The sequence below is a fragment of the Gallinula chloropus genome (assembly GCF_964237585.1).
Source record: "Gallinula chloropus genome assembly, chromosome: 3".
Classification (NCBI taxonomy): domain Eukaryota; kingdom Metazoa; phylum Chordata; class Aves; order Gruiformes; family Rallidae; genus Gallinula; species Gallinula chloropus.
The window spans coordinates 61,339,345-61,366,171 of record NC_140087.1 but is presented as its reverse complement, the minus strand read 5'-3'; the positions used below and the strand labels follow the sequence as shown (position 1 = coordinate 61,366,171).

At 45.6% G+C, this 26,827-nt stretch overlaps 2 protein-coding genes across 2 annotated transcripts; one reads left to right on the top strand and one right to left on the bottom strand.

Annotated features, from left to right (window-relative positions):
- Positions 1-4,038: 4,038 nt before the first annotated feature.
- On the bottom strand, positions 4,039-8,667 carry TATDN3 (TatD DNase domain containing 3; the record flags this gene model as incomplete). Its single annotated transcript, XM_084261207.1, has 10 exons — positions 4,039-4,240; positions 4,650-4,730; positions 5,925-6,037; positions 6,244-6,299; positions 6,693-6,802; positions 7,364-7,426; positions 8,076-8,160; positions 8,320-8,393; positions 8,506-8,538; positions 8,608-8,667. The coding sequence occupies 10 exons, from the start codon at positions 8,665-8,667 to the stop codon at positions 4,097-4,099; spliced, it is 819 nt and encodes a 272-aa protein (XP_084117333.1). The 3' UTR covers positions 4,039-4,096.
- Positions 8,666-22,450, top strand: NSL1 (NSL1 component of MIS12 kinetochore complex; the record flags this gene model as incomplete). Its single annotated transcript, XM_084261206.1, has 6 exons — positions 8,666-8,947; positions 9,169-9,253; positions 14,121-14,251; positions 16,706-16,760; positions 20,890-20,957; positions 21,557-22,450. The coding sequence occupies 6 exons, from the start codon at positions 8,666-8,668 to the stop codon at positions 21,833-21,835; spliced, it is 900 nt and encodes a 299-aa protein (XP_084117332.1). The 3' UTR covers positions 21,836-22,450.
- Between the last annotated feature and the right edge of the window lie 4,377 nt (positions 22,451-26,827).

Below are 26,827 nucleotides of genomic sequence, written 5' to 3'. Positions count from 1 at the left end.
CCTGTGGAGGGACCCCATGCCAGAGCAGGTGGAGACATATGGAAGATGCTGCAACCTGCATTGGAGCAAGCTCCTGGCATGACCTGGAGCCTGTGGAGCAGAGGCCCACACTGGAGCAGTTTGGGCCTGAGAGACTGAGAGACATTCTATAATTTTATGACTGCACCCCATAGAAGTGACCCACGCTGGGGCAGTTGGTGAAGACCTGAAGTCCTGTGGGAAAGGACTCATGTCAGAGAAGTTCATGGAGGATCGTGTCCTGTGGGTGGGACCCCACACTGGAGCAGAGGAAGGGTGTGAGGAATCTCCCCCCCCACCAGCTAAAAAGGAAAACAACTCGTGAGGAACTGACTGAAACCCCCATCCCTGTTTTTCCCTGTGACACCTGAGGGGAAGAAGGGAGAGAAATCATGATTAAAGCTAAGTCCACAAAGAAGGGGACAGGGGAAGTTGTTTTAAGATCTGGTCGCACTTCTCATTATCCAACTCTGGGGGGTGTGTGTGTGTGTGTGTGTAATAAATTGGAGGGTTTTTTTTTCTTGTTAGACTGTGTTGGATCTGTTTTGCCCATGACACTAATTGTGGAATGATGTCTCCCTGTCCATATCTCGACTCCTAAGACTCTCAATATATATTTCCTCCCCTGTCCAGCTGAAAAGGGGAGTGACAGAGTGACTTTGGTGGGCATCTGGCCTCCAGCCAGGGTCAAACCACCACACACATGAGTCCTGCAGACAGCTTGGCATGTGTGGCAAAAGGGTGATGACACCAGCCAAGGAGTTGAAATTTCAGTGCCCTTCCAGCTCCTGCTACTGGTTCAAGGCACTCATTGAACGAGGAGCGTGCAAAGTACCTCTGTGTGATTTTATAACTACTGATGGCATAGCAACTGATTCGCTGTTTTGTCTCTAACAACAGACAAATCCACTTTAGAAGTTCTCTGGCTGTACCTTAGCCTAACGAAAGTACTTTCCCATTATTACCATCACCCTGCATCCCGCTCATTGTTTATGCCTGGTGATATGCACATGTGGTGTTAAGCATCTGTGTGCATTATTTTAAGCCTGGAAAGAACATGGGGCTTTTTATCTGGGTAGAAGCTGTGCAAGACAGGGCTGCATCAATAACATGGCACTAACGAGCGTGGCGCTCTGAAGGCACTAATTATGCCAGAGAAGTCACAAACCTAGCTTGATTTTTATCATCACATACATCCTACAAGATAAAGGGACACGGGGAACAAGGCAAAGCACAATCATGTCTGCTGTTTGTAGCGTCTCAGGTGATGGCTAAAAGTATCAGGTGGAGCTTGGGACCTACCCTTCTGTATTGCTGCAGACCATCTGTGCTATTCCACTGCCACGAGGTGGAGCTCACTGGGGCTGCTGGTGTCCCCCAAAATGAATGGCATAACTGAAAAGAAAACTTGGGGTTTTGGTAACTCTGTGCTTTCTTTCTCATTTTCCCTCAGATTTCCCAAAAGCTGAACAGAACACCCAGCTAAATTTGCACTGGGGCCTGCCCCCAGTATGCCCCCAGCATGCCCCCAGCAACTCCAGTGTCCTGTGCTGCATAGGACTGGACATGGCTTGTCCAGACCACCCAAGAGGCTGCAGCAGGGTTCAGCGCATCCACTGATATTGCTAGGGCCAGCGTTTGTAGGGATGGAGGGTTTCACAGTGTGCAGCCACACATCCCCCCAAGGGGCTGTCCTGCCTTCCCCAGCCCCTCCAGACCAGGACCGCAGGCAGGAATGCATAAACACAGGATGACTGCTGAAGGATTAATGAAGTTTTCTAGCTCAGAAGCCACACTTACTCCCCCACATGTTGGCTACCACCACTCCCGAACAAGTGCCCTGAAAAGCTGGGCTTCCTGCATAAAGCAACAACTTCATTCCCAGCGTCTGCCGCCCACCCCAGAGCTGTGCAGCTCAAGCAGCAAAACCAACAGTGCCAGAAAAGGGTGCTACTTCTGACCCATTTGCTGTTAGTGATGCGGAGACAGGGTGGGAATGACACCACGTTTTCCTTTTCTGGAGCACCAGGCCACCTACACCATGACTAAGCTCTGGCGCCACAGATCTGAGAGGACAAAGTGGATCTCTTTTGCCACAGGCACCCAGCCAGGCTTGCCCTACCCACCATCTGCTGCAACACCAGATTTCCCTCAGCCAACCCCGTGCCTCCTTCCCCAGTCCCAACCATGCTCCCATACCACCACAAGCACCTCTGGGACCCACTGCCACTGTGTTGGAAGACACAGTTGTCCCACAGCCCCCCACAAGCCCATGCAGAGCTGGCTGCCTTTGGCCGTGCCCTGACAAACTGGGAGCTGTGGGATATGAGCTCATCAACTGGTTTTTGCAACCCTGCAGCAGGAAAGAGGACTTGAGAGCTCAGGCCAGGTATTCTGAGGCTTAGCTTGAATGGGAGCAACATTACCCCTATCCTGGTTTTGGCTGGGATGGAGTTACATTTCTTCCCAGCAGCTGGTGTAAGGCTGTGGTTTGGAGCTAGGGTGAGAAGAATGTTGATAACACACTAGTATTTCAGTTGTTGCCAAGCAGTCACGAACTTCCCAGCTACTCATTCTGACCTGCCAGCAAGAAGGCGGAGGCGAGGTGGGGGCAGCCAAGAGCGTGGGTGGTGACACAGCCAGCACAGGTGACCCAAAGTAGCCAATGGGCTAGCTCATGCCATGTAACGTCATGTTCTGCACATACTAACTAGCTGAGCACCGTTTCCATGAGGCGAGCAACAGTGCTGTGCATCTTGTTTCACACACTCTTTTATCGTTATCAGTCTCTTCCTTTTCTGTCCTATTAAACTGTCTTTATCTCGACCCACGTTTCGATTCTCTCCCCCATCCCGCTGTGGGAGGGCAGTGAGCAAACAGCAGTGCGCTTGTTTTAGCTGCTGGTGGGGTTAAACCACAACACCCTCTCCCAGAGAGGGTTTTGAGCAGACTGAATACCTGACATACCCCCTCTCACAGAAGCAGCGTTCTCACCCGAGGCGAGGGATTTCACAGAGGCTGGTAACAAGGCAGACACTCTGCTAACACTGCGGCGCTGCCTTTTTACCGGCAGCATCTCCACACGTAGCTGCATTCCCACGCCACACCGGGAACATTCCCTTTACAGCGGAGCAGTTAGTATGTGTAAGGCTGCCTGGTGCCTGGCATCTCCTGTGACAGCTTCATTATTAATCATTAATGTCAGTGACATTAACAGTCTTAGGGCTACGGCATGCCTGTTCCCTGGCGCCATCTTGAGGCGAGCTCTGCCCTTCGCCCAGCGTCGCGGAAGCGCTGCCCGTAGATCCAGGGTAACAAATGGCGCCAACTGCCCCGGGTGAAACGTTCAGCGAAGATGGGGGTGTTTGCTGGTCTGAATTCACAATGTAACAGGGACAGCTTACCCAAGTTTGTCTGTCTGCTACGGGCTGAAAACGGCTTAGGAACACGGGCTTAAACTTAGTAAGCGACCTAGGCAGAAAGCAGAGCACCACAGCTGCCCTGTGGCGTCCAGCAAAAAACCCCAAAGCTCTTCAGACAATGTGGTTTTAAGAAACTGAGGAAGAATATGTAGAGGAAACCAAAAGTTTAAGATGTGATATCACAAGATTTTTCTCCTTTTTTTTTTTTTTTTCCTTTTTCCCCTTTCTGGCAGCTGATACCTTCTCCCATCTGCATCCTTCTAAAGACAGGAAAAACACTCAAACCCTTGCCTTGCAGTCCTACACCCCAAAAGGCTACATCCTTGAGGCTACATCCCTGAGGCTAGGAGCACCTGAAGAAGCCTGAGAAACTGTACTGACACTTTTCTAGTGCTGCTCTTTACCAAGTATTCACCTGGAGACGTAAGAGTGATGCAAATGAGCAACCTGGCTTTATCACATCTAAGAGAGGACAACTGTGTGTACCAAAGGAAGTATTTGAGAAATTAACTATGTCTACCCTATGCACCCACGTAACACACTGCTGACTTCTTGAACACCCGAACAGCAAAACTCCATGTTAAGACAAGGTGTGTGTTGGTTTTGTTTATTGTAACATAAGTTGTAATAGTTTCTGCAATATCACATGTTCCAGTCTATATCCGAAGAAAACTGCGAAGTTTGGGGAATACTTTCAGTGCATTCTGTGTAGTGACTTCTATAACTTCCCCAACTGGAATTCCTTTAATTTTGGCAATATATTCTGCAGCAATATAAATATTTTTCGGTTCATTTCTCACCTGAAAAAAAAAACCACAAAACAGATCAAATTGCAGATTCCTACAGGTGTTTCAGATTCAGTATCTCCTGACACAACTTCAGTCAGATTGTAGCATCTGTGACAGAGAAATTACACATACCTACATATTCTTCTTGGTTTATGGCTGAACTTGATTTTAAGGGTGGGTCTTCTCTAACCTACACAATTCTATGATCCTTGGGTTTGTTTCTCCTTTGCCCATTCCTGGAATTTTTAATCCTTGCCCAGCCTCAGGAACACAGAGTTGTTCATCTCAAAATCTTAACCTGGCAACGTCCTCCATCCCTTGTCTGTGCTTACACCACTTCCCTCTCCGGTGCCCACAACTCACCTCCATAAGGTGTGGGTTTGCATCTACATACACAGAAATCCCTCCCACAGCCATTTACCTGTTTTTCAGGGCCCAGAGCAGGAGAGTCGGTTTCTAAGCACATACTTTCCAGAGGTAACAGCTTCACAAGTTTCTGCTTCTTGAAGAAAATAAAAGAGTTATTAAACACTTAATGCACTTAAGACTTGTGAGGAAAAAAATGTATGAAAGGAGGCCATCCTCTGCATTGAAAAGCAATGTCTAAAGTCCTTGGTGCCTCTGTCTGCATTTTATCAACAATTTCAGAATGAAAGCAAGAATACCGGGAGCTGCTCAAGAGTCACTTCAAATTAGGGTTATCCCATTTTCCAGACATCTAAAGCATTATTATCTAAATGCTGAATCCATTGCTATTTATTAAATTGTGCAATTACATTGCACAAAACACCCTACATTTAGAGCTGCCAGTGCAGTTTTAATTTCCTATTTTTCTGTATATATAATACTTGTGTACCTCCCCCCAACTCTGCTTTTAACCCTCAGCCCTTTTGCTTTCCTTTCTCCAAGTTCCCAGCCTCATCCCCATCTCTACTCAGCCCTCACATCCCCTCCACTTGAATCCTGCCTTTTCCTTTCTTACATTTCCTGAGCTTATCACAGAAAACGATGATGGTGCACGATTGATATGGACTGCTACCCCAAAATAAGTTAGACCAGCTCGCAGCAGCCTGGAGCAGAAATTAAAAAAGGAGTCTCACCAAGTCATGGGCTGAACCAAACAATACTGTCTTTAAGCAATTTAGCTGTTCCTTTGCTGAATGCACCTTGTGATAACCACAATTTTTCAAAGGTCTGTAATTAAGCCAATTATGAGCAGATTTCCTTTTGAAACTAAAAGTGCCACAGCACTGAGGTAGAAACTAGTACTTTTTCCCCATGTCATGTCCCTACTCCAAAAGGGTACAGTGACAGGAGCTTCCAAAGCTTCCAGAAACCACATGAAAATGAGAAAAATATGCCTATTTTCCTAACCCTCATTTCTCAGGAACAGCTGAACAATTTTAGCCAAAATACCCCAAAGAAAAATCTAGCGAAAGCAAAAGCCCCAGGTAAAAATTTAGCCAAAGTAAAAATGTGCAACACTATAAGCAGCTCAAACTTCTACTGAGCAGCGTCCAGTCACAGCAGCCACACGTGAGTAGTGCTAGTCCCACTTCAAACCGTACCAACTTAAAACACAAGCAAGTTCTTGAGCTGCACAGTGAGAACAGTCATGTTTGCCATCATGATAAGCTGTCAGCTATTACCTGCACTCCCCAAGCACCAAGAAGGAGCAAACCCCTTTAAACATTACCTGGTCACTCCTTATAATGGAAGGAGGAATGGAGAAGAAGTATCCAGCTTTCACCCCTTCCATTGCTACAGATGGTTTCCCATCAAATGCATGGAGCAACACCTTTGTAGCACCTCAGAGAAAAGAAGCAACCAAATCATTAGCAGTATTTGTGGTAGATCTGCTGTGTCAGCTTCCACCGGGACCTCAGTCCCACAAAAAACAAACACAGACTCTCTGCACTGTTACTCCCAAGTTCCACACACACAGACTCACGTGAGGACATTGTCAACAGAATTTCTTCAGAAACCATCACAGAGAAAAGGCATGAAACACATACCTTGTTCTTTTAAGAGATTAATGGTTGGTCTTCCAGCTGAGCGGGAATGAACATTTCTGCATAGCAAGCAAAGGCCAGCATTAGGAAATTCAGCAAAATACTTTTTTGTTTTTGTAAACATGAACTAACAGCTGCTTGGGAAGAAAATAATTCATCTGCATTACCCCTTCTATCAGGGAAAAATTCTAGAGGCAGACGCATGAATCATTTTAGCTACAATGAAGATACAGCAACAACATAACAAGGACACGCACAGAAGGCCACTATAATCAATTGCAAACACAAGGACAATTCTATAGTTAAATCTCAAACTGGAGACTGACTGGACACTAATGCCAGTTTAATCCACCTAAGAAAAGTTCTGTGGGCTCTTAGTAACTACAAATCCTGGGAAATATTTCCACGTTATAAGATCTGGCAAATTCTCCTACTGCATGAACAAAACGTACAAAGGCAAATCCAGTCTTCTTGCTAACTCGATCTGCTTGATTAAAACCTGTCTTTGTCCTTCCTTCTGTTCATCCGTGCTGGCAAATCGGGGAGTGAAATCTAGTCCAACCTACAGTAGGAGAAGTGAAAAAAAATCTAAGTATGTTCAGGCAAAATATACAGCTTGTCTCACAGCCCCACATACAGTTACACCAAACAAAATCCTTGATATACAACACAAGCACATGGCATATTTAGCTACCAAGCTGCACCAGTAACTGCAGCCAGTGCAGAACCAGAGCTAAGTCCCTCTGCTAACACCACACACACACGAGATTTTACCCTAAAACTTTCAATGAAAGTGTGTGACTCGACATTTCACTGTGCCAGAGAATACGTCAAAAGACGTTTGGGTATAAAATGACATAGCATAACTATTCAATTTTCCTACTAAATCCACCAGCATAAATACCATCTATTTTCTAAAAATGATAATGGAGGAAAAGAAAGAATCAGCCAAATCTATGAACAAAAGTACATTAAGAGAATTACAAATCAGACTTAGCACTTGTTCAGACTGACAGGCATAGTTATTGTATGCACAAAACCAAGTATTCACTACATTTTTGTAATTCTGGTGACAGATGCTGCCAAAGCCCTGGACTCTTAGATGTTATGGAATTGCACTTACTTCTCCGATCCCCACCAACTTATCTTTGTAGCATTCTATGAGAGGCAATGCATCATCCAGGTCCTGCAAGAACAAATTAGAGACATGACCCTCACTGCCTCTACAAGATGGTAGGGGTATGAACTCAACATAACAACTAATCTGGAGTTTCCTTCGTTGTTCTTAAATTCTGGAACTTAAAACCTGCCGTTACCTGGGTTGTGCAGTCAGACAGATTTTTATAAACCTGCAGGATTTCCCTCCTTTACCTCATGACCCTTCATCTCAAGTTGACATTTCCATGAGAGCATATGAGGTAATTAAAACAAGGGCCATAAAAAGCCAGGCAACATTAGAGGGCTGCAGATAGCTCTGCAAGTTTTTCAGGCTAAAGACACTTCCCATGCTAACAGAGGGACCTCTGCACACACACACACACATCCCGTTGGCTGAAAACAAAGCACTCTCTTGGGACTTTTAAAACCGCTTCCCTGCAGTAACACAGCCAGGTGACTCCAGTGAACTATTCTGTTTTAGGACTAACATGGCCAAATGGTTGTGTTAAGAGACCCTGTGATTTGGTCCCTTGTGTTTTCAGAATTATTCAAGTGCATAAAAATCACTGAGCAGATCTAAGTTAAACCAGGCAGAGCAGAGCATCCCAGCCCCTGCTCTGAGCAGTCCCAGCGGCATTTTATAGCCGCGCTAATCACCCGCCTGGCCCCTGTTTTACCTTCAGAGTAACACTGCGCTGCTCCTCTGGGGAAACCTCTTGAACCGGGTGGACTCCCAGGCACGGCAAAACAAACCCTGGGAATCTAGGCACGGAACAGATACCGGTATTGCGAGAATCACCGGAAAATTAGGTTTAAAGTCAAAAAGAAAGGCCGGCCTGACCCAAGAAGAGGGCAGCGCGTCCCCCGTCAGTGCTTCGGCCGGGACGCGGATGAACATCGGGGCTCCCGCCTGTCTCGCACCTCTCGGACAGCTCCACGACGCTCCGGAACTCCCCCACCTGCTCCGACACCACCACCAGCGCCGACACCGCTGCCTGCGGCGGACAGAAACCCCCGCCTGCCTGAAAGCCGGGCCGGGCGGCTGGGCAGGGGAAGAACGGGGAGAGGAGCGGGAACGGGCGAATGGGTCGCTGCCGGCTGCCTCACCTGCTCCGCCGCCTGCACCACGGCCGCCACATCCTACAATAGACACACATCGCCTTAGTGCCGGGGCTGCCGCTGCTCCCGCCGCCCTGTCCTGCTCCTCACCTCCCGGAAGCAGGGCGCGGCGAGGTGGCAGTGGCAATCCACAGGCCCCGCCACCGCCATGCCGCGGCCAGGGCTGAGAGGAAGAGGCAGGAACACCGCGCGTTCCTCTTCCGGGCCGGCATTTTCCCCGCGTCCGAGGCGGGAAATGGCGACTGGCGCTGTGCCGCCGTTGGTGCCGCCGCCGCCGAACCCGTGCAGCGCTGCGGCCCATCGGGACCCGCGAGTGCGGTGCTGCTCGCGGCGCGGCCTGAGCGAGGTGATGGCGTCCTGCGCGCCCTTCGTGCAGGCCCTGGTGCGGGGACAGCCGGGCGGACCCGCCGCTGCCAGCGACGCGTTGTGGGTGAGGCTGAGAGCGGGGCGCGGAGAGAGGCGCGGTGCTGCTGGCCCTCGTCTCTGGGCGCTTGGGCCCCTTCTAGCCCTCAGCTTTATGGGTTGATGTAGGCGCTTCCTCCGGGGCGGCCGGCCCGGGCAGGGCGGTGAGGCGGGACGGGCCCTACCAGCTGCAAGCGCTGTGTGCCCGCTCCCGAAGAACGGCTTCTCAGGCCTTCCCGTGTCTTGCAGAAATTTGAAACAGCGATGCGGGAGAACGTTACCATTAACGGGCGGCCCTGGGAGGAGACGTCAGACGACTCGGAGCTGCGGAGTGGTATGTGTTGGTTTCCTTTCGTTATCTGCTGGGTGTACCTGTCTGGGGTTGTGTGTGTGGTGGTCTCAGTTGGGCAGTTTCCCCTGCGCTGCCTGTGGCAGAAAGGGTGTTCACGTAGCGCCTGCAGGCAAACTCCAGCTTGGACGTGCCCGCTTACGGATCTGAAGTGCTGCACTGCAAGAGCGTGATTCTTGCGGAGCAGTATTCATAATCACAAAGAAGGGTGAGCAAGGTGTGTAGAGACTTGTGTCCAAGGGAAAGGAAAACATCCTTATCTGCAAGATTGGTTGGATCTGGTTGGATGGTCGCATTCAGAGAGCAGTTGTCAATGGCTCGATGTCTAGATGGAGATCTGTGACAAGTGGTGTCCCTCAGGGATCTGTCCTGGGACCAGTGTTTAATGTATTTGTTAGTGACATTGTCAGTGAGGTTGAGTGCACCCTCAGCAAGTTTGCAGATGACCCCAAGCTGAGGGATGCAGTTGACACACTGGAAGGACAGGATGTCATCTAGAGAGACCTAGAGAAGTGGGCCCGTGTAAACCTCATGAGGTTCAACAAGAACAAGTGCTAGGACCTGCACCTGGAGCTGTTGGAGCAATCCTCGTCATCAGTACAGGCTGGGAGATGGTGTGATAAAGAGCAGCCCTGCAGAGAAGGACTTAGGGGTGCTAGTGGACGAGAAGCTCAACATGACTCAACAATAGGTGCTCACAGCCCAGAAGGCCAACTATATTCTGTGCTGCATCAAAAGGAGCATGGCTAGTGGGTCAAGGGAGGTGATTCTGTCCCTCTACTCCACTCTTGTGAGACCCCCACCTCGAGTACTGTGTCCAGTTCTGGAGTCCTCAACATAAGAAGAGCATGGAACTGTTGGAACAGGTCCAGAGGAGGGCTATGAAGATGACTGGAGGGCTGGAGCACCTCTCATATGAGGACAGACTGAGAGAGTTGGGGATGTTCAGCCTGGAGAAGAGAAGGCTCTGGGGAGATCTTACAGCGGCCTTCCAATACCTGAAGGGGACCTATAAGAAAGCTGTGGAGGGACTTTTTAGAAGGGCCTGTAGTGACAGGACAAAGGGGAATGGTTTTAAAATGGAAGGTGGTAATTTAGATTGGATATTAAGAAAAAATTGTTCGCTACAAGAGTGGTAAGGCACTGGAACAGGTTGCCCAGGGTGGTGGTGGCTGCCCCCTCCCTGGAGGTGTTCAAGGCCAGGTTAGATGGGGCCTTGAGCAGCCTGGTCTAGTGAGAGGTGCCCCTACCCATGGCAGGAGGGTTGGAACTTCATGGTCTTTAAGGTCCCTTCTAACCCAAACCATTCCGTGTTTCTGTGACCCTTGCTCTGTTTGATGCTTCTGTCATGATCCTCATAGGTCTTGAGGTGCAAGTTCCAGCTGTCACTGGTATGGTGCCTACATGACTTAAAGGATCAGGTTTTGATTACCAGAGAAAAATAGCTTAGAGAATCCCAAAGTATCTGACATTAACATGGGAAAAATAAAGCTTTAACTGAGCTTAATGGCAACTGTCTTACAGGGAAATCTACAGCAAGCTTTTAGAAAGTTGATATTTCTAAGCAAGGTTTTTCGTTTAGGAGGTTAGGAAAGACTGTGTTCTGTTTCATCAGGTTCTGTTATCAGAATAAAGAGAGTATGTAAAATTTAATGGAATAGGGTAAGGTGATCTATTTTTAAAGCTAGAACACAGCAGTAGGATCCAAGTCCAGACTTTTCCTGCCCTCTCTGGGCAGTCAGTTTCTGTGTTTGACTGCCCTGATGGTGAAAAATTCCTTTTCTGTGGCTTGTTGGAATTTCCAACAGCATTATCTTTTGCCTCTGATCCTTTTGCTGCACACCTCTGAGCAGAGCCTGCCTCTGTCCTCTCTAGAAATACCCTTTAGGTAGCTGAGGGTAGCAGTTAAATTACCTCCAGCCTTCTGTTTGCTAGGCTGAACAAACCCAGCTTCCTCAGCTGCTTCTTGTACTTCATGTGCTCCAGCCTTTTTGGTGGCATTCCATTGGAATTGCTTCAGTACTCAGTGACCCAGCCTCCCAGAGCACCCAAGCCAGGATGTTACGGTCTAGGTGAGAATCATGTCTGTATCACTGAGCTCAGAGGGTAGTGTTTAATGGTTCATGCTTTTACCTCAGGGCTGATTACAAGCAGAGCTCCTCAGGTGTCTATTCTGTGACATATTCTTTTTAATGTCTTGATCTGTGACCTGGAGGAAGATACGGAATGTGCTTTCACCCAACTTACAGCTGATGTTAACCAGGGTGAAATGCAGTGAATATGCTCAAGGGCAGGCCCATTCAGTGGAATGTGGGCAGGTTGGAGAAACGCATCTAGGAGTCTCATGAAATTCAGCAAGGACAAAAAACAAAGCCCTAAGCCTGGGAAGGGGTAAGCCCCTGCAGAGGTGCAGGATGAAGAGGACCTGAGAGTCTTGGTAGGCTAACCGCGAGCCAGCATAGTATATTGTGTCAACAGGAGTGCAGTCAGTAGATTAGTGATTATTTGCCTTTACTCCTGTTACTCTGCACTTGCCAGAGCACATCTGAAGTAGTGCACTAGTTTTACCCCCCAGTAATACAGCAGAGTTGTTGATAAAGTGCAGTGAGCTATCAGAGGCTGCCAGGGTGGCCAGAAGACTGGAGCACTTCCCTATGAACTGAGGCAGAGGGAAGTGCCTTGCTTAGCTCAGAGAAGACAAGCTAGCTTTCCAGTACCTATGAAGAGGTTACTGGGAATATGAAGCCAGGTTATTTACTGAGGTGTGCAGTGGGAGAACCAGAGGCAAGGGCCAAATGGAAAGAGTAGGCTCTGACTTGATGTAAGGAAGTAAAAAATTCACTATTAGGGTAACTGAGTATTGGAAAAGGTTGCCCAGAGAGCTTGTGTAGTCTGCAGCACTGGACACTTCCAAGAAACAATGGGACAGAAGTGTCCTGAGTAGCCTGGTTTGAACTGGGTGTCTACTGTGCCATGATCAGGAGACTTGAGTCAGGAGACCCCTCCTGGGGGGGGGGTGTGCCAACCTGAATGACCTTGTGTTGGGGACACTGACCAAAATCTTTTCCGGTCAAGAGACCCTAGTAGTATGTCTGTTGCTACTATTCAATAAACATATTAAGTACATGTTTAAAGTTACTGCTATATAATCATGTATTTATATGTAATAAAGACAATATTGTCAATAGTTACTGTCTTTAGAATGGTAGTAGTGGAGATTCTTAGTAGTCCATTGTCCAGAGAAAATTTCAGTCTGATACATTTGCTTGCCTGTCGTAGCATTAGATGCTTTTTAACTACATGTTGATGCTTTTTACACTTGCACAAAGCTCAAAATACAGACACGTTGAACTGGGTATGGAGAAACAGCTCCTTGAACTGCTTTTTTCGGTCAGGAAGCTTCTGCATTTATAGTTCTAGAACGATAGAACTCCAACTCCTTCAACTACAAAGCAAAAAAGCATTGGTCTCCTGGTGCAAAATGCTGAACACGTCTGTTGCAGTTTTGTGAGGCTGTGCTGATGAGAGGGTTTTTAAAGCAGCAGTTACAGTTTTCTGCCAGCCTAAACTATAAACAACGAGCAATTCAAGGCCAAAGTCACAGCCCGAGAGGTAAACAAACGAAGAGAACAAACCTGCAAACTCTTGAAACATTGATCTTGCCTTTCTGAGGTTTGCGGTCACTCGATTCTGCACAGATTGACCAAAAGAGGGTGCTCAAAATCCATTCTGTACCACTACATTGAAAACATTGCATGGTTTGAAAGATGTGCTTTAACACCTTGCTGGGAACAGTGAATGTAAGGAGGTTGCAAAATTAAATTGAAAAATAAAATAGCAAGGCTATTGTCAACATTTCAAATCTCTGCTGGAAAAGAAAAATTATATGAGTGTGGAAATGGAGACATACAGAGATATGGACTACCTTTCAGTTGCACATAGAGTATAGCATGGAGTAGTTAATTCTGTTTTCATCTGTAACTCTTTTTTTATAATATGATGATATGTGATATCAACAAGGTGTAGGAATTTACTTGCCCAAATTCTGAACCTACTTTTAAAATAGTATCTTAAGCTTTTAAAATTTTAAAGTTTCATAGCAGTCTTGGAGAGGCTAAATACCTTTAGTGTGGGATAGCAGTAGTACAAACACCACCAGTTCATGCCTGAAAACATGTTGTAGGTATTTAGTCTCATCTTCCGGTGAGAAAAGCAAGCTATAAAAGTTGGCTCCTACCACATACGGTCTCTTGGGCCTCAGATGTTGAAAGCAGACATGTTTTAGTTTTTGCAGACTCCCTATGACTAGTAATTACAGATGTCATCAGGATGCAGGGTATTTACAAGAACTGCGTTTCATTATGGTAACATTGTATATCGTCATGTCAAACAGCCTGTTTGGGCTCTAACTAATATAAAATTAGTTAGGCTTCAAATTACACTTGGTGTTTGTGTAATGCTTGTAAATTGCACAGATAAATCATTTTTCTTGCTGCAACTTGCATTGCTTTTCTTCAGTTGAAAAACAAATTATCTCAAAAGATGGGCATTTCTCTGTGAGGCTTTCTTCATAGATTCAGAGTTCGTAGAGAAATAAGGTTTTGATTTTTGACCAGATGGTTTTCTGCCTCCCTGCCCACAAGCTGATTTACTTCAAAAGTAATTGGCCAATGTCAAGTTGAGCTCCAATTTCTATATTGTCTTAACGAGGAGATTCAAGACACGTATTTATCTCTTCACTGATAATCATGCATGATTTTTTATTTCAGATCTAAAGTTGTTTTTTTCCTTATAACTTTGCCTCAAAAAAAATAGTTTTCCTACAATAACTTTCTGTGTTCATCATTTTTAGGTTCCAACATTAAAGTTGTTGAAGATGAGTTTGATGAACTCATAGTACGGACAACAACAAAGCGTAAGCAGTGGCCTAAAAAGATACTGATACATGCTATCCAAGCCATGAAAGCAGAGCAAGAGATGTTGGTGAGTAATCTAAGGTTTTGAGAAAACCTTTGCATATAGTAGCTGCTGCCCCCATGTAACTTTGAGAAATAAATTATCCAATGTTGACCTTCCCATGGTTGCTTTTGATTCTTTGTCATATAATGAATTTGGGGGGGTTTTGCATTAATTGGCTTTTCAGTAAAATGAGGGCTACTATTACTACAAAGCATCGTGACTGTGAGTGAGTTGGGCCTGTAGCACAATTCAGCAAGTCCGTGGTTTTTTAAATCCTTGGCCAAAGGCTGGTTGAAGTACTAAAGTTTTTTATGTGTACAGATAGATATTACACTGTGCAGTATGTGGCTGTCAAAAGGATGCCTGTGTTTTCCTAAGCACCTTTGTTGAGCTAGTAACTACACTGAGTAAGTACTTTCAGTAAAAAAAACAAAGTAAGTGGATTTGAAGAGTAGGTGCAGTCATTTCACTGTTTTGTTTGGCACTGAGTGTTAAGTAATCACTGGCATTGAACAGCCCAGTGGTGTCCTTGGTTGTTGAATTTCCTTCCTGCAGTTATGTTAGACCTGCCTTTTGCTTACCTGCTGATCAACTGGAGGTCAGTTTTGGGAATAGGGAGATGGACAAGTAGCAATGGGGACAAACAGAATTACAAGAAATTCCATTTAAAACCAAACCAACAAACAAAAATAAACCCCAACCCAAAACAAAACTGTGAGGGTAATCAACCACTGGCACAGGTTTCTCAGCAAGACTGGCAATATCCTTCAGGATACTGAAAACCTGATGAGATGAGGCCCTGAGCAACCTGCTCTAGTTGACCCTAATTTCAGAAGGGACTTGGACTAGGCCATCTTGAGAGGCCCTTCCCAACCTCAGCTATTCTGTGATTCTAAAGAAGACAGAGTTTATTTTTAGGAAGTTGAGAGCCCACATTGCTTTTCTGAGGACTGAAATTGACAAAAATATCTCTCTAGGTGAGGACAGGCGTAGCTGATGGGCATTCAGTAAAAGTGCATGGCTGTATATTTGTTGTAAATCTGAGAGAGTTTTAACACTTACTGCCTTTGGTGAGCTCTCTGTTTTGTGTATCACGTATGTAAAACAAACAAAGAAATAGACTAAATCAAAATATGCTATTGAGTAACACCAAGATTTAACAGGACCTTTTATTTTTTCCTGCAAAAGGAAAATATGTTCTACCTAAGTCCCAAGGGAGATTAGTTATTTAGGAGGCCTCTTGTGCCACCTTTTTTCTGTTGCTGATATCTTCAAATTTTACACCACCTCAACTAGATGATTATTTTAATTAAAAGTGTCTGCAAAATACCGAAGCTTTTTAATTTACCTCTGTAAATGAACTGGCTTTTTTTTCCCCTCTCACCTACTTCTGCTAGCAGCCTCTCTACTTTAGTTTGAGGAATTTTATGTTCTTTTTTGACCCTGATTACTCCTGGGATGCATATTTTCTGAGGCATAAAGAACAACTATCAAGGCATGGTGTTTATCTAGAGAAAACTACTCATTTAGTGCAGTGATCTCCCTATAATTGCCAAAGCAAGAGATCATCCTGTAGGTTTTCAGTCAGTGCATTCTGTTATGTTTGAGTATCATGCAAGCAGTGTTTGTTGTTCTGCTTGGAGTGGTTACTGTAAATTTGCTAATAAGATGTATGAACTGTGAAAAAATTGCTCTGGTAAAACTACAGGAAGGAATAATTAACTTTCCTCCTACTCCTTTTGATTAAAGAACGTTGAAGGGCAGCTCCCAACGTGGAGAAAAATGCTGACTTGCAGATGATATAGCTTACATTCCTGTGTCTTTGATTTGTTTCATTCTTCCCTAGTAGTTACTTATAATTCCACCTTCAGTATAACTAAGTATTAGTTACATTCATTATTTATTGTTAGTTAACTTCGTGTGATAATTAACTGATGCCAAGTCACAAGACTCACAGTAGTACCAAAAAGCCAAAGGGGCCGGTTTGTGAAGGAAAGTATTCTTATTACATAAGTACTTGTAAGGCCAGAATGCAGTCGCTTAAATAGTGATATTTTTCTTTGCTTTTTGTCTTAATGCACCCCCTGTTTGGGTTTGCCTTTCTGTGAAAGCGTACTGTTCTTCTGAATGGTTCCTTAGAAGCCAGAGCAGCTCCTTTTCCTCAGTTGTGCAGCAGGTGGCAATGCTTCTTCCAAAATGCCTGGCTTCCAGTTGAGTCCTCATGCTTAGTATTAGGATTCTGCAGGCTAAAGCAGATTTTGGAGACGTTGTTTGCAGTGAGCTTAACTTGTAACCAGAACACTGGTTCCAGTAAATATAAACTCTGCCTCTAGTGCTTTTTTTTTTAGTCTAAATAATCCCACCACCATCTCCTTGTATTACCCTTTCTCTGTTGTTTTGACTGACATGTGCATGTGATTAGATGTCTATTAAACCAAGAGGGTATTTCAGAATTTTTCCTGTTTTTTCAATATGCAGAAGCTCTACCAGCCTGTTGTAACACCAGAAGAGATCAGATCACAGCCTTCTCAAGGTAAAGATTTTGCCTGCAGGGCATCTGTACTGAGGAAACACTACCTACCTTACTGTCCAGCTGTAAGAAGCTTTCTTTAAACTTGTTTAGAATTACTGAGTGTTTAACCAACTACAATAGCTAGAAGCTCATCGTAAGTGGCAGTGTTGCTGCGTCAGGTTATCGTACCCGTTTTTACACAAGTGCTGTCTGCTGTTAAGCACTGTGCTTGGAGGCCAAAGCTGGCTGCCCTGTGGTTATCAGGTAGATAGCAAGTAGTCACAGAGCAACCCTCAGTAGGCTTTCTTACTTCTTTCCTTCACCTCTGGTGGAGGCCAGATGGGGAACTAGATGGATCGCTGACATTATACTTTGACCATTCTTGTGTTCCTTTTGCATGAATACTAGAAATGCTTCAGTCTCTCTTCCTAATCAGTCAGTTTCTTCAGGGAATTGAAAGCAATTTGTAGTACTCAGTGGTGGCAGTGTTGACTCTCCTACTTGCAAAGTATGTATCATTTTTTTATCCTGTCTGTGCCATTGGTAAGGGTTGGTTTAGAAACAAAACTGGAAACAATGTCATAAGGTTGCTCCTTGCTTTTGAAAGGAACAAGTTGGTGTATTTTGCAGTTAATGATGGGGATGTGTTTTGTTGACGCTGGCCTTAAGAAATGGGAGGTTTTGTCATGCCTGTTCTTAAGTATTGAAAAAGGACAGAACTTACCAGTGCTGTTGTAAGTTGAAAAGCATGGTTACAGAACCCCCAGTGTGGAGTACTGTACATAATCTAAGGCCAGTGTAACAAGCAGTGGTGTTAAAGTTTGAGAAGCAGAATTTAATCTTCCAGTTCTCACCCTCCTGATCTGGCTTCTACTCTCAGCATCATTTCCTCTTCATAAGCAGGAGTCATTGCTCCCAGAAATGCCAACCCATGCAGCAAAGCAGCCAACAGGAGCAGTAAAGAGCCTCACTTCATACCTGTGTTTCTTTTGGTTTCTAGGGTCTAGATCTGTGCTTTTCTGATGTGAGTTAACTACTTCTTGTGGGTAACAGCTTCCACTAAGGTATTGCCTTTGCAGGTTTGGTAACAAGAAAGTTCTAGCCAAGATAGCATGGAGTTTATGCTGAATTTTAGTATTATGTAGTCTTTGGGAAGTTTATGTATCCCAGTTTAGCAAGTACAGTGGCCAGAAACCAAAAATGTTTAGATTACTCAATACCTTTCGTTTCCTTTTTTCATTTCCCTATGTTTTGGAAAGCCTTGAACACTGAGGAATATAATGCTGTCCATGTCAAGCTGAACTCCTGGGGGCAAATTTCATTTAACTGTGTGGTAGTCTGTCTGTATAGCTGGAATAATCCAAGTAATTCTTTTCACTTAACTCCCTCCTTGCTGTTTCATACAGTCAGCAGTCTTCTACTGCTCGTAATGAAGAATGCTTCATTATGGACATGTCCTTCTTTATAGAATGCCCATTCAGAGGCTGCTGTTGGACTGTTCTTCCTTCCAAAGTCTGCATGATGGTGCATTTAAGCATCTGTGTTCATACATAGATTATGCCTTCCTAAACCAAGGTTGGAAAAGACCTTTGAAGATCATCAAGTCCAGCCAATCCCATGCTAAGCTAAACCATATCCCTAAGTACCTCATCTACCCTTTTTTAAAACACATCCAGGGAAGGTGACTCAACCACATCCCTGGGCAGCCTGTTCTACATCCTGACAACTCTTGCACTGAAGAACTTTTCCCTAACATCTAATCTGAACCTGCCCTGGTACAGCTTTGTGCCATTTCCCCTTGTCCTATCTCCTGTCACCTGGCTGAAGAGACCATTGCCCACCTCTCTACAACCTCCCTTCAGGTAGTTGTAGGAGGTGATAAAGCCTCAGCCTCCTCTTCTCCAAGCTAAACAGCCCCAGCTCCCTCAGCCGTTCCTCATATGATTTGCCCTCCAGCCCCTTCACCAGCCTGGTTGCCCTTCTCTGGACTTACTCAAGGACCTCAATGTCCTTCTTATGGTGAGGAGCCCAGAACTGGACACAGTACTCGAGGTGTGGCCTCACCAGTGCTGAGTACAGGGGCACAATTACTTCTCTAGACCTACTGGCCACACTGTTTTTGATGCAAGCCAAGATGCCATTGGCCTTCTCGGCCACCTGGGCACACTGCTGGCTCATATTCAGCCTGCAGTCAACCAACACCCCCAGGTCCTTCTCTGCCCTCAGCTCTCCAGCCAGTCTCCCCCAAGCCTGTAGGGCTGCCTGGGTTTGTTATGTCCCATGTGCAGCACTCTACACTTGGCCATGCTAAATTTCATCCCATTGGTCTCAGCCCATCCTTCCACTCTCTTCAGATCCCTCTGAAGAGCCTCCCTACCCTCAGGCAGATCAACACTTCCTCCCAGCTTAGTGTCATTTGCAGACTTACTGAGGGAACATTCAATCCCTTCATCAGGTCACTGATAAAGATGTTGAACAGAACTGGACCCAGGACTGAGCCCTGGGGCATGCCACTCGTGGCCAGCCTCCAGCTGGATTTGGTTCCATTCACCACCACCCTTTGGGCCCGTCCATCCAGCCAGTTTTTAACCCAGCTGAGGGTCCACCTATCAAGGCCAGTGGCAGCCAGTTTCTCAGTCAGAATGCTGTGAGAAACCGTGTCAAAGGCTTTACTGAAGTCCAGGTAGACCACAGCCACAGCCTTCCCCTTGTCTATTAAGCGGGATACCCTGTCATAGAAGGTGATCAGGTTAGTTTGACAGGATCTACCTTTTGTAAACCCATGTTGACTAGGCCTGATCCCCTGGCCATCACGTATGTGCTGCATGATAGCTCCCAAGATGACCCTCTCCATGATCTTCCCCGGGACTGAGGTCAGGCTGACAGGCCTGTAGTTCCCCGGATCCAACTTCCGACCCTTCTTATATATGGGGGTAACATCTGCCATCCTCCAGTCGAGTGGAACTTCCCCAGTCTGCCAGGATTGCTGATAGATGATGGAAAGGGATCAGCACATTGGGCACAGGGACAGGCAGTTTACCAAAACACTGCCTCTTGCTTACTGCATTTCAGCAGGGGATTGCTGTCACCCTGTGCTAGAATACAGCTGTTGACTTAAGTTATCTTCAGCAGCACTGATGAGACTGACTTCAAAGCAGAATGCCGTGTTTAAACCTGAAAGGGTTAAGGGGGATGTGCACAATCTGACCTCGAATTCTACTGCAGGCACTGGTGGAACCCTACAGGAATAGTAGTGGAGGTGAAGCTGCTTAGTTCCCAGGAGCACGCTTGCTTACCTGCTGGTTTTGTGGCTTTGTTGATGGGTTAGCACTGCAGACAGAATGATGGCAGAGAACATGCAAATCAGGTTTATAATAAAGAATTTAGCTCTTCAGTAAAGAATTATTATTGCCTGTAAATCAATCATCAGAAATATGTGTTGTGTTGATGATCTTACCGTATTGCTACTGCAATCAGGTATGTGCCAAGTTCCCCCAGTATTCTGGACCTTACTACCTGCTTCAGTGTTGCTGAAAGCTTCTTTTTTCTGATCTTACTGACCCAGCAGAATTAATGCAGGTCATGTTGCTTATGGTTGCTTCTTTTTTATTCTTTGTTGTTAATGCTTAGTACGTTAGACCACAAGAAAAATGTAGCCTTTTTTGTAAAAACAGACTTGGTGGAGCTGTAAGATTATTATTTTCCCCTCCTTAAAATAGGTTTCCTTCATCTCATTTTCTCCACAGTTGTGTTTATTCTCCTTCTTTCATGCATTTTTCAAATGTGATGCAAATTTGAAAGATCTGAAAACGTCTTTTTCTTTCTTTCTTTCTTTGTTTTTTTTTCCTTTAAGTGTTCTCTTCCTTTATGTCAAATATTGTCTTTGTGTCTCATGTTTTGTATAAGCTGTAGGTTTTCTCCTGAAGGGTTTTGTGGCTTGCTATCGCTGAGACTGCTAGACACTGCTATGTTTTGAGTGACAGTGAAATAAAACATATAAGCTGTCATCCTGAGTACTCTAATGAAAGGGATGTGTTGTAGTGCAAGGGCTCTACTGCTCTTCTGTCCAATTTCTTAGAAGTCGACAGCAAGTATTTTGGGGAGGGAGTTCTGTTTCAGAAGTTTATTTGGGCTTTATGTTTCTCTGTAGATGCTTACATCGCAGATCTGACGCAGCAGATGGAAATGGTATCCAAACAGATCAGTGGGGCAATGAAGGTGAGATCTCTGCATGCTCCAAGAGGATAATTTTTTATTTCCTTGATCTGATAATATGTCACTGAAGAGGAGTCCTAACTCATCTTGCTTATAGTTCTGTACAAAGAAGCCTGGGTGCGTACTTTTGAAGCAAGCACATCTTTAGATTTGGACTGCTGAAGTTGTATCTATAGAGTGTTCCCCCTCACATGGGGATAAGGATTACCCTGTGGCTATAGGAAATACTTTTACAGAGATTGTTAGGACCTGCAGCATCTGAAAAATAAAACATCTTTTGAAAACCTTTACAGCTTCATCTCACACATGACATTTACCACTTTGGTACCAGCTTAGACATGAGCTGTTGTGTTCCTGTGGTACTAACTCAGCTTAGCTATGTAACGAAGGAGCATTTACATTTGTGGTACTCTTTGCCTGGCTTCCCAATGCAGACCCTTGTCACTGTCAGGCTGGTAGCTCTGAGTTCCCACCCTTCACCTAAGGATCATCTCTGTAGACACTGAAGCTTTTGTGCCTGTCAGAATCTAATTAACATATTGCCTTCATTGTAACAATTACTTTTCCCATGTAACTTGAGATCCTTGGGTTTGTTTTTGCAGTCTCTCCCGGTGCTAATAGAAAGAGCAGAAGGTTTTTCCCAAGTGTTAACCTGGCAACCAAACTTGGAACTTTGCAAGCTGCGGCAAGAAGTCTTTGCTGGTTGCAAGGCAAAGGAGAAAAACGATGTCCAAAATCTTGTGCCACCAGGAGAAGTCACACCAACAGATGCTAACACCAGTAAAAATCCTTATGTTTTGCTAAAAAGAAGAAAAGTTACAACTTCACTGGAAAGAAGGCGCTACCCACTTCGACAGAGGAAAATCACTCTCAGCGCATGAATTTTTCGTTTAGGTTTTGTATTGGAAACTTGGTTGTACTCTTGCTCAGTGTGTTCAGTTGTCTTAAACCTTTGTCTCCACTCTAGTGCTATACATGGGAGCTTTCTTAATTATATCTTTCATCCAGCTAAAGTTTTGTATTCTTACTGTTACGCTGGCGGTATATGAAAGTCTGCATGTACCAGTAGCATCTGATACCCAACAAGTATATTTGCATATGATCTCTTTTATTTTTTTATCTTTTATTACAGCATTTAGCCTGAGTCTCCATGCTTCTCAGAGCTGCATATGCTTTATGGGCAGTCTTTTAGTAAACCACTAAGCACTCATTTACGTTAAGCATATCTCTATAAAGAGGTTGGAGAATGACTGGTTCTCCTACTGCACCTTCATTTATTACTGAGTTGGGTGGCTATTTTCTTCTTTGCAAATACATTCAAAAGGAATGCACCCTGGAGCATATTGGAAACACTAGGGTTGATACATTGTTACAGGTTTTAGAAAATTCACAGGCAGATGTGACCTTGATCCCTGCTATTCCACCTTCCTTGAGTTTAGGTCAGGTGGGATTATTTATAGGCACGTGTGTTCAAACTTGGACTTTTAGTTAACTGTATGTATTTACTTTCAGTGTGCTCTTCTGAACAAGGATTTGACTGCACACGTCTTGCCATCTGATACTTTGTTCCATGTAATGCAGTTATGCAGTCTGGGGGTTTCCTGGACAATATTTCAACACATTACAGGATCTTGACCAGGGCTTGTATGCATTTGTGACATTTCACTCAGCCGCAGAGACCAGTATAGGCTGCCAGTAAATGGGCTAGCTTGCTTTTCTGCTTGCTCTCTTTTACAGATTATCACCTGGAGGACTGCACAGTAGTGCTAAATTGAACGTTGTACCTTAACCATTCTTACTTTGTTCTGGTTTATGGTTGCCTGTGCTTGCAGTAAATACTACATACCTAATATTTGATTCATTTCTCATGTAGTAAGAAGAGGGGGTTTTAGAAGCTTTACTAGTGGAGCGTGCAGCAGTAAGAAGATAGGCCCAGATTAATGTGTAAGAGACTAAAAATTTTCAAGAAAACGTGGCAGATTTTAGCATTGTTATTTTGTAGAGGTGAGCATCTGTACTGAGACTGTGTATATTTAATCATATGTAAATACTTGTTTCCCGTCGCTCTTGTATATACAAATGTGTGTTTCTACACAAAGTAAATTAAATCAATTAAGGAAGACCAAAGCTTTGGATGATGTTGTCACTTCTAATCCTGGAATAGATGGTGACTGAACAGTGAGTGTACTTCAGAAGACATCTGTCTTAAATTCTGGCTCAAGTAACTGAAGTCGTTCCATTCGCTGCCTTTGAACTCACAACTGTTATTAATCTCAGGGCTGCAAAGCCTCTAATGTAAGAGGGGACAGGATGTGAGAGGGACGGGAGCTGCAGAGCAGTGGAAGGTGTGACTGGGATGGGTTTGCACTCAGCCGCTTGCTACTCTAGCAGCTTTGATTACTATTCTAGCAGCTTGCTCTGTGCTGCACTGAAGATCCCCCCCGCCACGGCAGGATCTTCACCAAGATCCACAGGACCTCTGTAATCAGATTGTTCCTGGACTAAGATCAGCCCGTCAGGGCTTTGCATGGCTACCTACCATTATGCTGTTTGAGTGTTTTCTACGTTGAGAAGAAGAATTATTTTCTGCTCTGCAAATAATGATAGGGAAGTACAGAAAACAGATAAGAACAAGCACATCTCTTTCAAGAGGCCCCATCAAAAATGGCCAAGGTAGGACAAATGCCTTAAAATGGGAGAGCACTGTGGATTAAAACTTAATAAGCACATTAATGAGTTTATCCCACAGCGCATATTAGTGTCCAGAGGTTGCAGGATAGTTGGTCCATGAGGGATTTGAAAGAAGAAGCCTCGTTCCGTGGCCCTTGTTTTGACTGCAGCTGGATGGAAAAAGAAGAATGCACCTGGAAGCGCAGGTGCATCGGTAAAGATGCCAAATGCCACATATAAAGTAGGAATTTACAATTCTCTGGTGGCCACTTTTGGCCAAGCAGCAATGGAAGGGGTTCTCTCTCTAAATGCGAGTTCTGGGATGAGCTCAATGCTTCAATGTTCGGCTGGTTTTAAATGATTATTAAAAATTCCTGTAGCAAGTGGTATCTGCCACTAGCTGGGCCTGAGATCTATTCTTCCCACTGGCAGAAATACATAAAATACTTCATTTTTTCCACATTCTAGTAGGCTCTTGTCATTCAGTCAACTTTTCATAGAGATCAGCAGTGTTGTGCAAGACATGTCTTAACCAGGCTTCTACTGAAGTGTCACAATATCCAAACTTCTTATTTTTAACCTGGGGGGGAATTGGTATTGCATCAAGAAATGTCTGGTAGTTTTTCTTTATATAGACTTTGAATTTTGTAAGACTGCTCAATGGAGATGGATGCTTGGGAACGTTTGCAAACCAGGTTTGAATGTCGTGGCTTTTGGGGCTGAGGTGGAACACCTCGCTGTTTGTCAGCGTGTGCTGTCAGCGGTGTACTTATCACTCCTGAGGCTGGGCCATCCCATCACCGGAGAAGCTTGCAGACTGGAGCAGTGTCCGCGTACACTTTCGCTGTGTGTAGTTTCTGAACAAAGGGGATTATGAACAGCGTGTGGGGTAAGTCCTTCCTCCAGAAACCTTCGTGTGGACACCAACCTCTGGAAGCCTGGGCGTGCTGGTGGTCTGAAACCCAGCTCTGATACGTGCTGCTCTTCAGAAGAGCTGTGCTAAGCTGTGTTCAGTGACAGTCTGCATGTGTGTAGGCTGCTTTAGTGGAGACAAAAATCACTGATAAACTGCCCTTATAAAATGTAAACTCAGCTGACTAGGCTGCTTTCTGGGCTTGTTTTCTCTCCTGCATAGAAATGCTCTGCCTTTACTGCTGCGTTACCTGGAATTACTGTGTAGGCATTTCTTCAGATGTACGAGAGATAGCTGGTAGAAACTGGCTAAGTAGAAACTTGTTCCCACAAGCAGTTTTTGACTTTTCATTTCCTTCTCCACTTTGAAGAGGAGCAGACTGTACTCAGGCTCAAGGCGGCTGTCCTATGACTTGTCCCGTACTTGCAGGATCCTGGAAATCTTACTCTGCCACTGCTGGGAGTTAGTCGATGAAGTAGATAAGTTTTTCAGCACTAGTAAATTCTTGGTAAGCTGCTCAGGACTTGAGCCTGTGCAGCTGTCACTATCAGCGCTGCTCCTGGAGAAGCTGGAGAGCTTTGTGTGGGGCCAGTTCAAAGACCCCCTGCAGAAAGGGGCTTGCTTTCCTCCACATCACTCTGAAAGGCTGATGAGGTATTTTGCCTGTGTGGTTCATAGATACTTATTGCAAGAGAATATTATCTGTTCTCTGAGCTTATGAAAATACTGGTTTCTGGTCCTACTTGTTAAGTTACAAAGGCAGCAGGGAGCCTAGTACTCTCTTTTTAAGCAACTGTCCCAACTCAAATTCCACTCGTGCCCATATTTTCAGTCCTTTAACTGTGTGTAGTTAATGCAAGACTGGATCTTTTCAAAAGAGGGGGGTTGAGAGCACTTCACCCTCTAATCACACATTGCCCAGAAGTTAGGTCTGGCTTCTGGGAGATATAGGCTTGGGTCTCCTCAGCTAGACAACAGCAATGAGCCCACACCCCTTGGGTGAACATCCTGGTGTTGGCATGTTGGATGATGGAGGAAGGGAGAAGCAGACTGCTTTTAAAGACCCCAAGGGTCTGTCAGATGCTCAGGAAACGCAAGCACAGTCTGGGGATGAAGGGTAGGTCAAGGCACTTTGGTGAGGGGGTCCATCTGGGCCTTAGGTCCTTGTGGCTGTTTAGGTGGGGAAAGGTCACGGGTACTTGGTCCTCTGGAGTTGGAGGAGCTCCGAGAAGATGCAAAAGCACAGGCGTGGGTAGCCTGGAAGGTGGAGACTCAAGCTGATGGAATGGCTGGGGAGAAGTGCTTCCTGCCAGGAAAGCCCTGCTCAGGTCTTCCATTCATGCTGATGGTCCCAGAGCCTACCAGGAAACCTGTGTCAGAGGGCAGACTGCTTTGAGTCTTGGACTCCCAGGCAGCGCGGTTCCCATCATCTGCGTGAACTGTTAACCAGATCTTCCTGAAAGGAAAGTCTATATTTACCCAGTTTGCAAACTTTGCAGCCTCATCTTCATCTAAGCTGGGTGACTCAAGCTTCTGGGGAAACCAGAAAAACAGGGAAGTATACGATTTATTGAGATACCTGGAGCTTTATGACTGGTGGCCCTGCAATTTGGGGGCACCTGCCCTCCTCGTGCGTCTGCCTCTGCGAGGTGGACGCAGCCAGGAGCGCACATGAGGTACCACACGTGAATACACCTGTGGATGTTGCTGAAGTACTGTCAGTGCAAACATGTTCTCTCTTTCTTCAGTGCAGAGGGCCAAAGTAAGGGTTCAATTAAACTGGAGGGAAAGAATTTGAAGGGGTAAAAGAAACATTGTTCCATCTGTTAAAACACTCTCAACAAATAGAGTTGGACGGGGAGGGGGTTTTGTCGGCCTTAACCGTGTGTTCTGCAGTCGGTGCCGGGCTTTGCCTTTACAAGAAGCTTGTGGCATTTCCTTATTATTTAAAGGAACAGAGCCAGTAGCGAAAGTGAAAATCGCTGTATCCCAGAGCCGATGCCGTGTCCTCAAGCCCCTGAACCCTGGCTGAGCCGGCTGTCACTTCTCTGGAAGTCACGCCGCCTTGGAGAGCCGATGTCGCAGGAGCGCGGCGGGCGGGAGCGGCCGGGGGTGAGCCGGTACCCAGCGCCGGGCGGACTTTGGGCGGAGGGGCACCCGCGGGAGGGCTAGACGGGCTCCCCGGGGCAGCTGGCGTCCTCGCCCTCCCGTCGGGAAGGAATGTGGGGAGAAGGGAAACTGCGGGGCGGTTATCTCTGCAGGCGAAAGTACGAGTCGGGCCGCCCGGAGA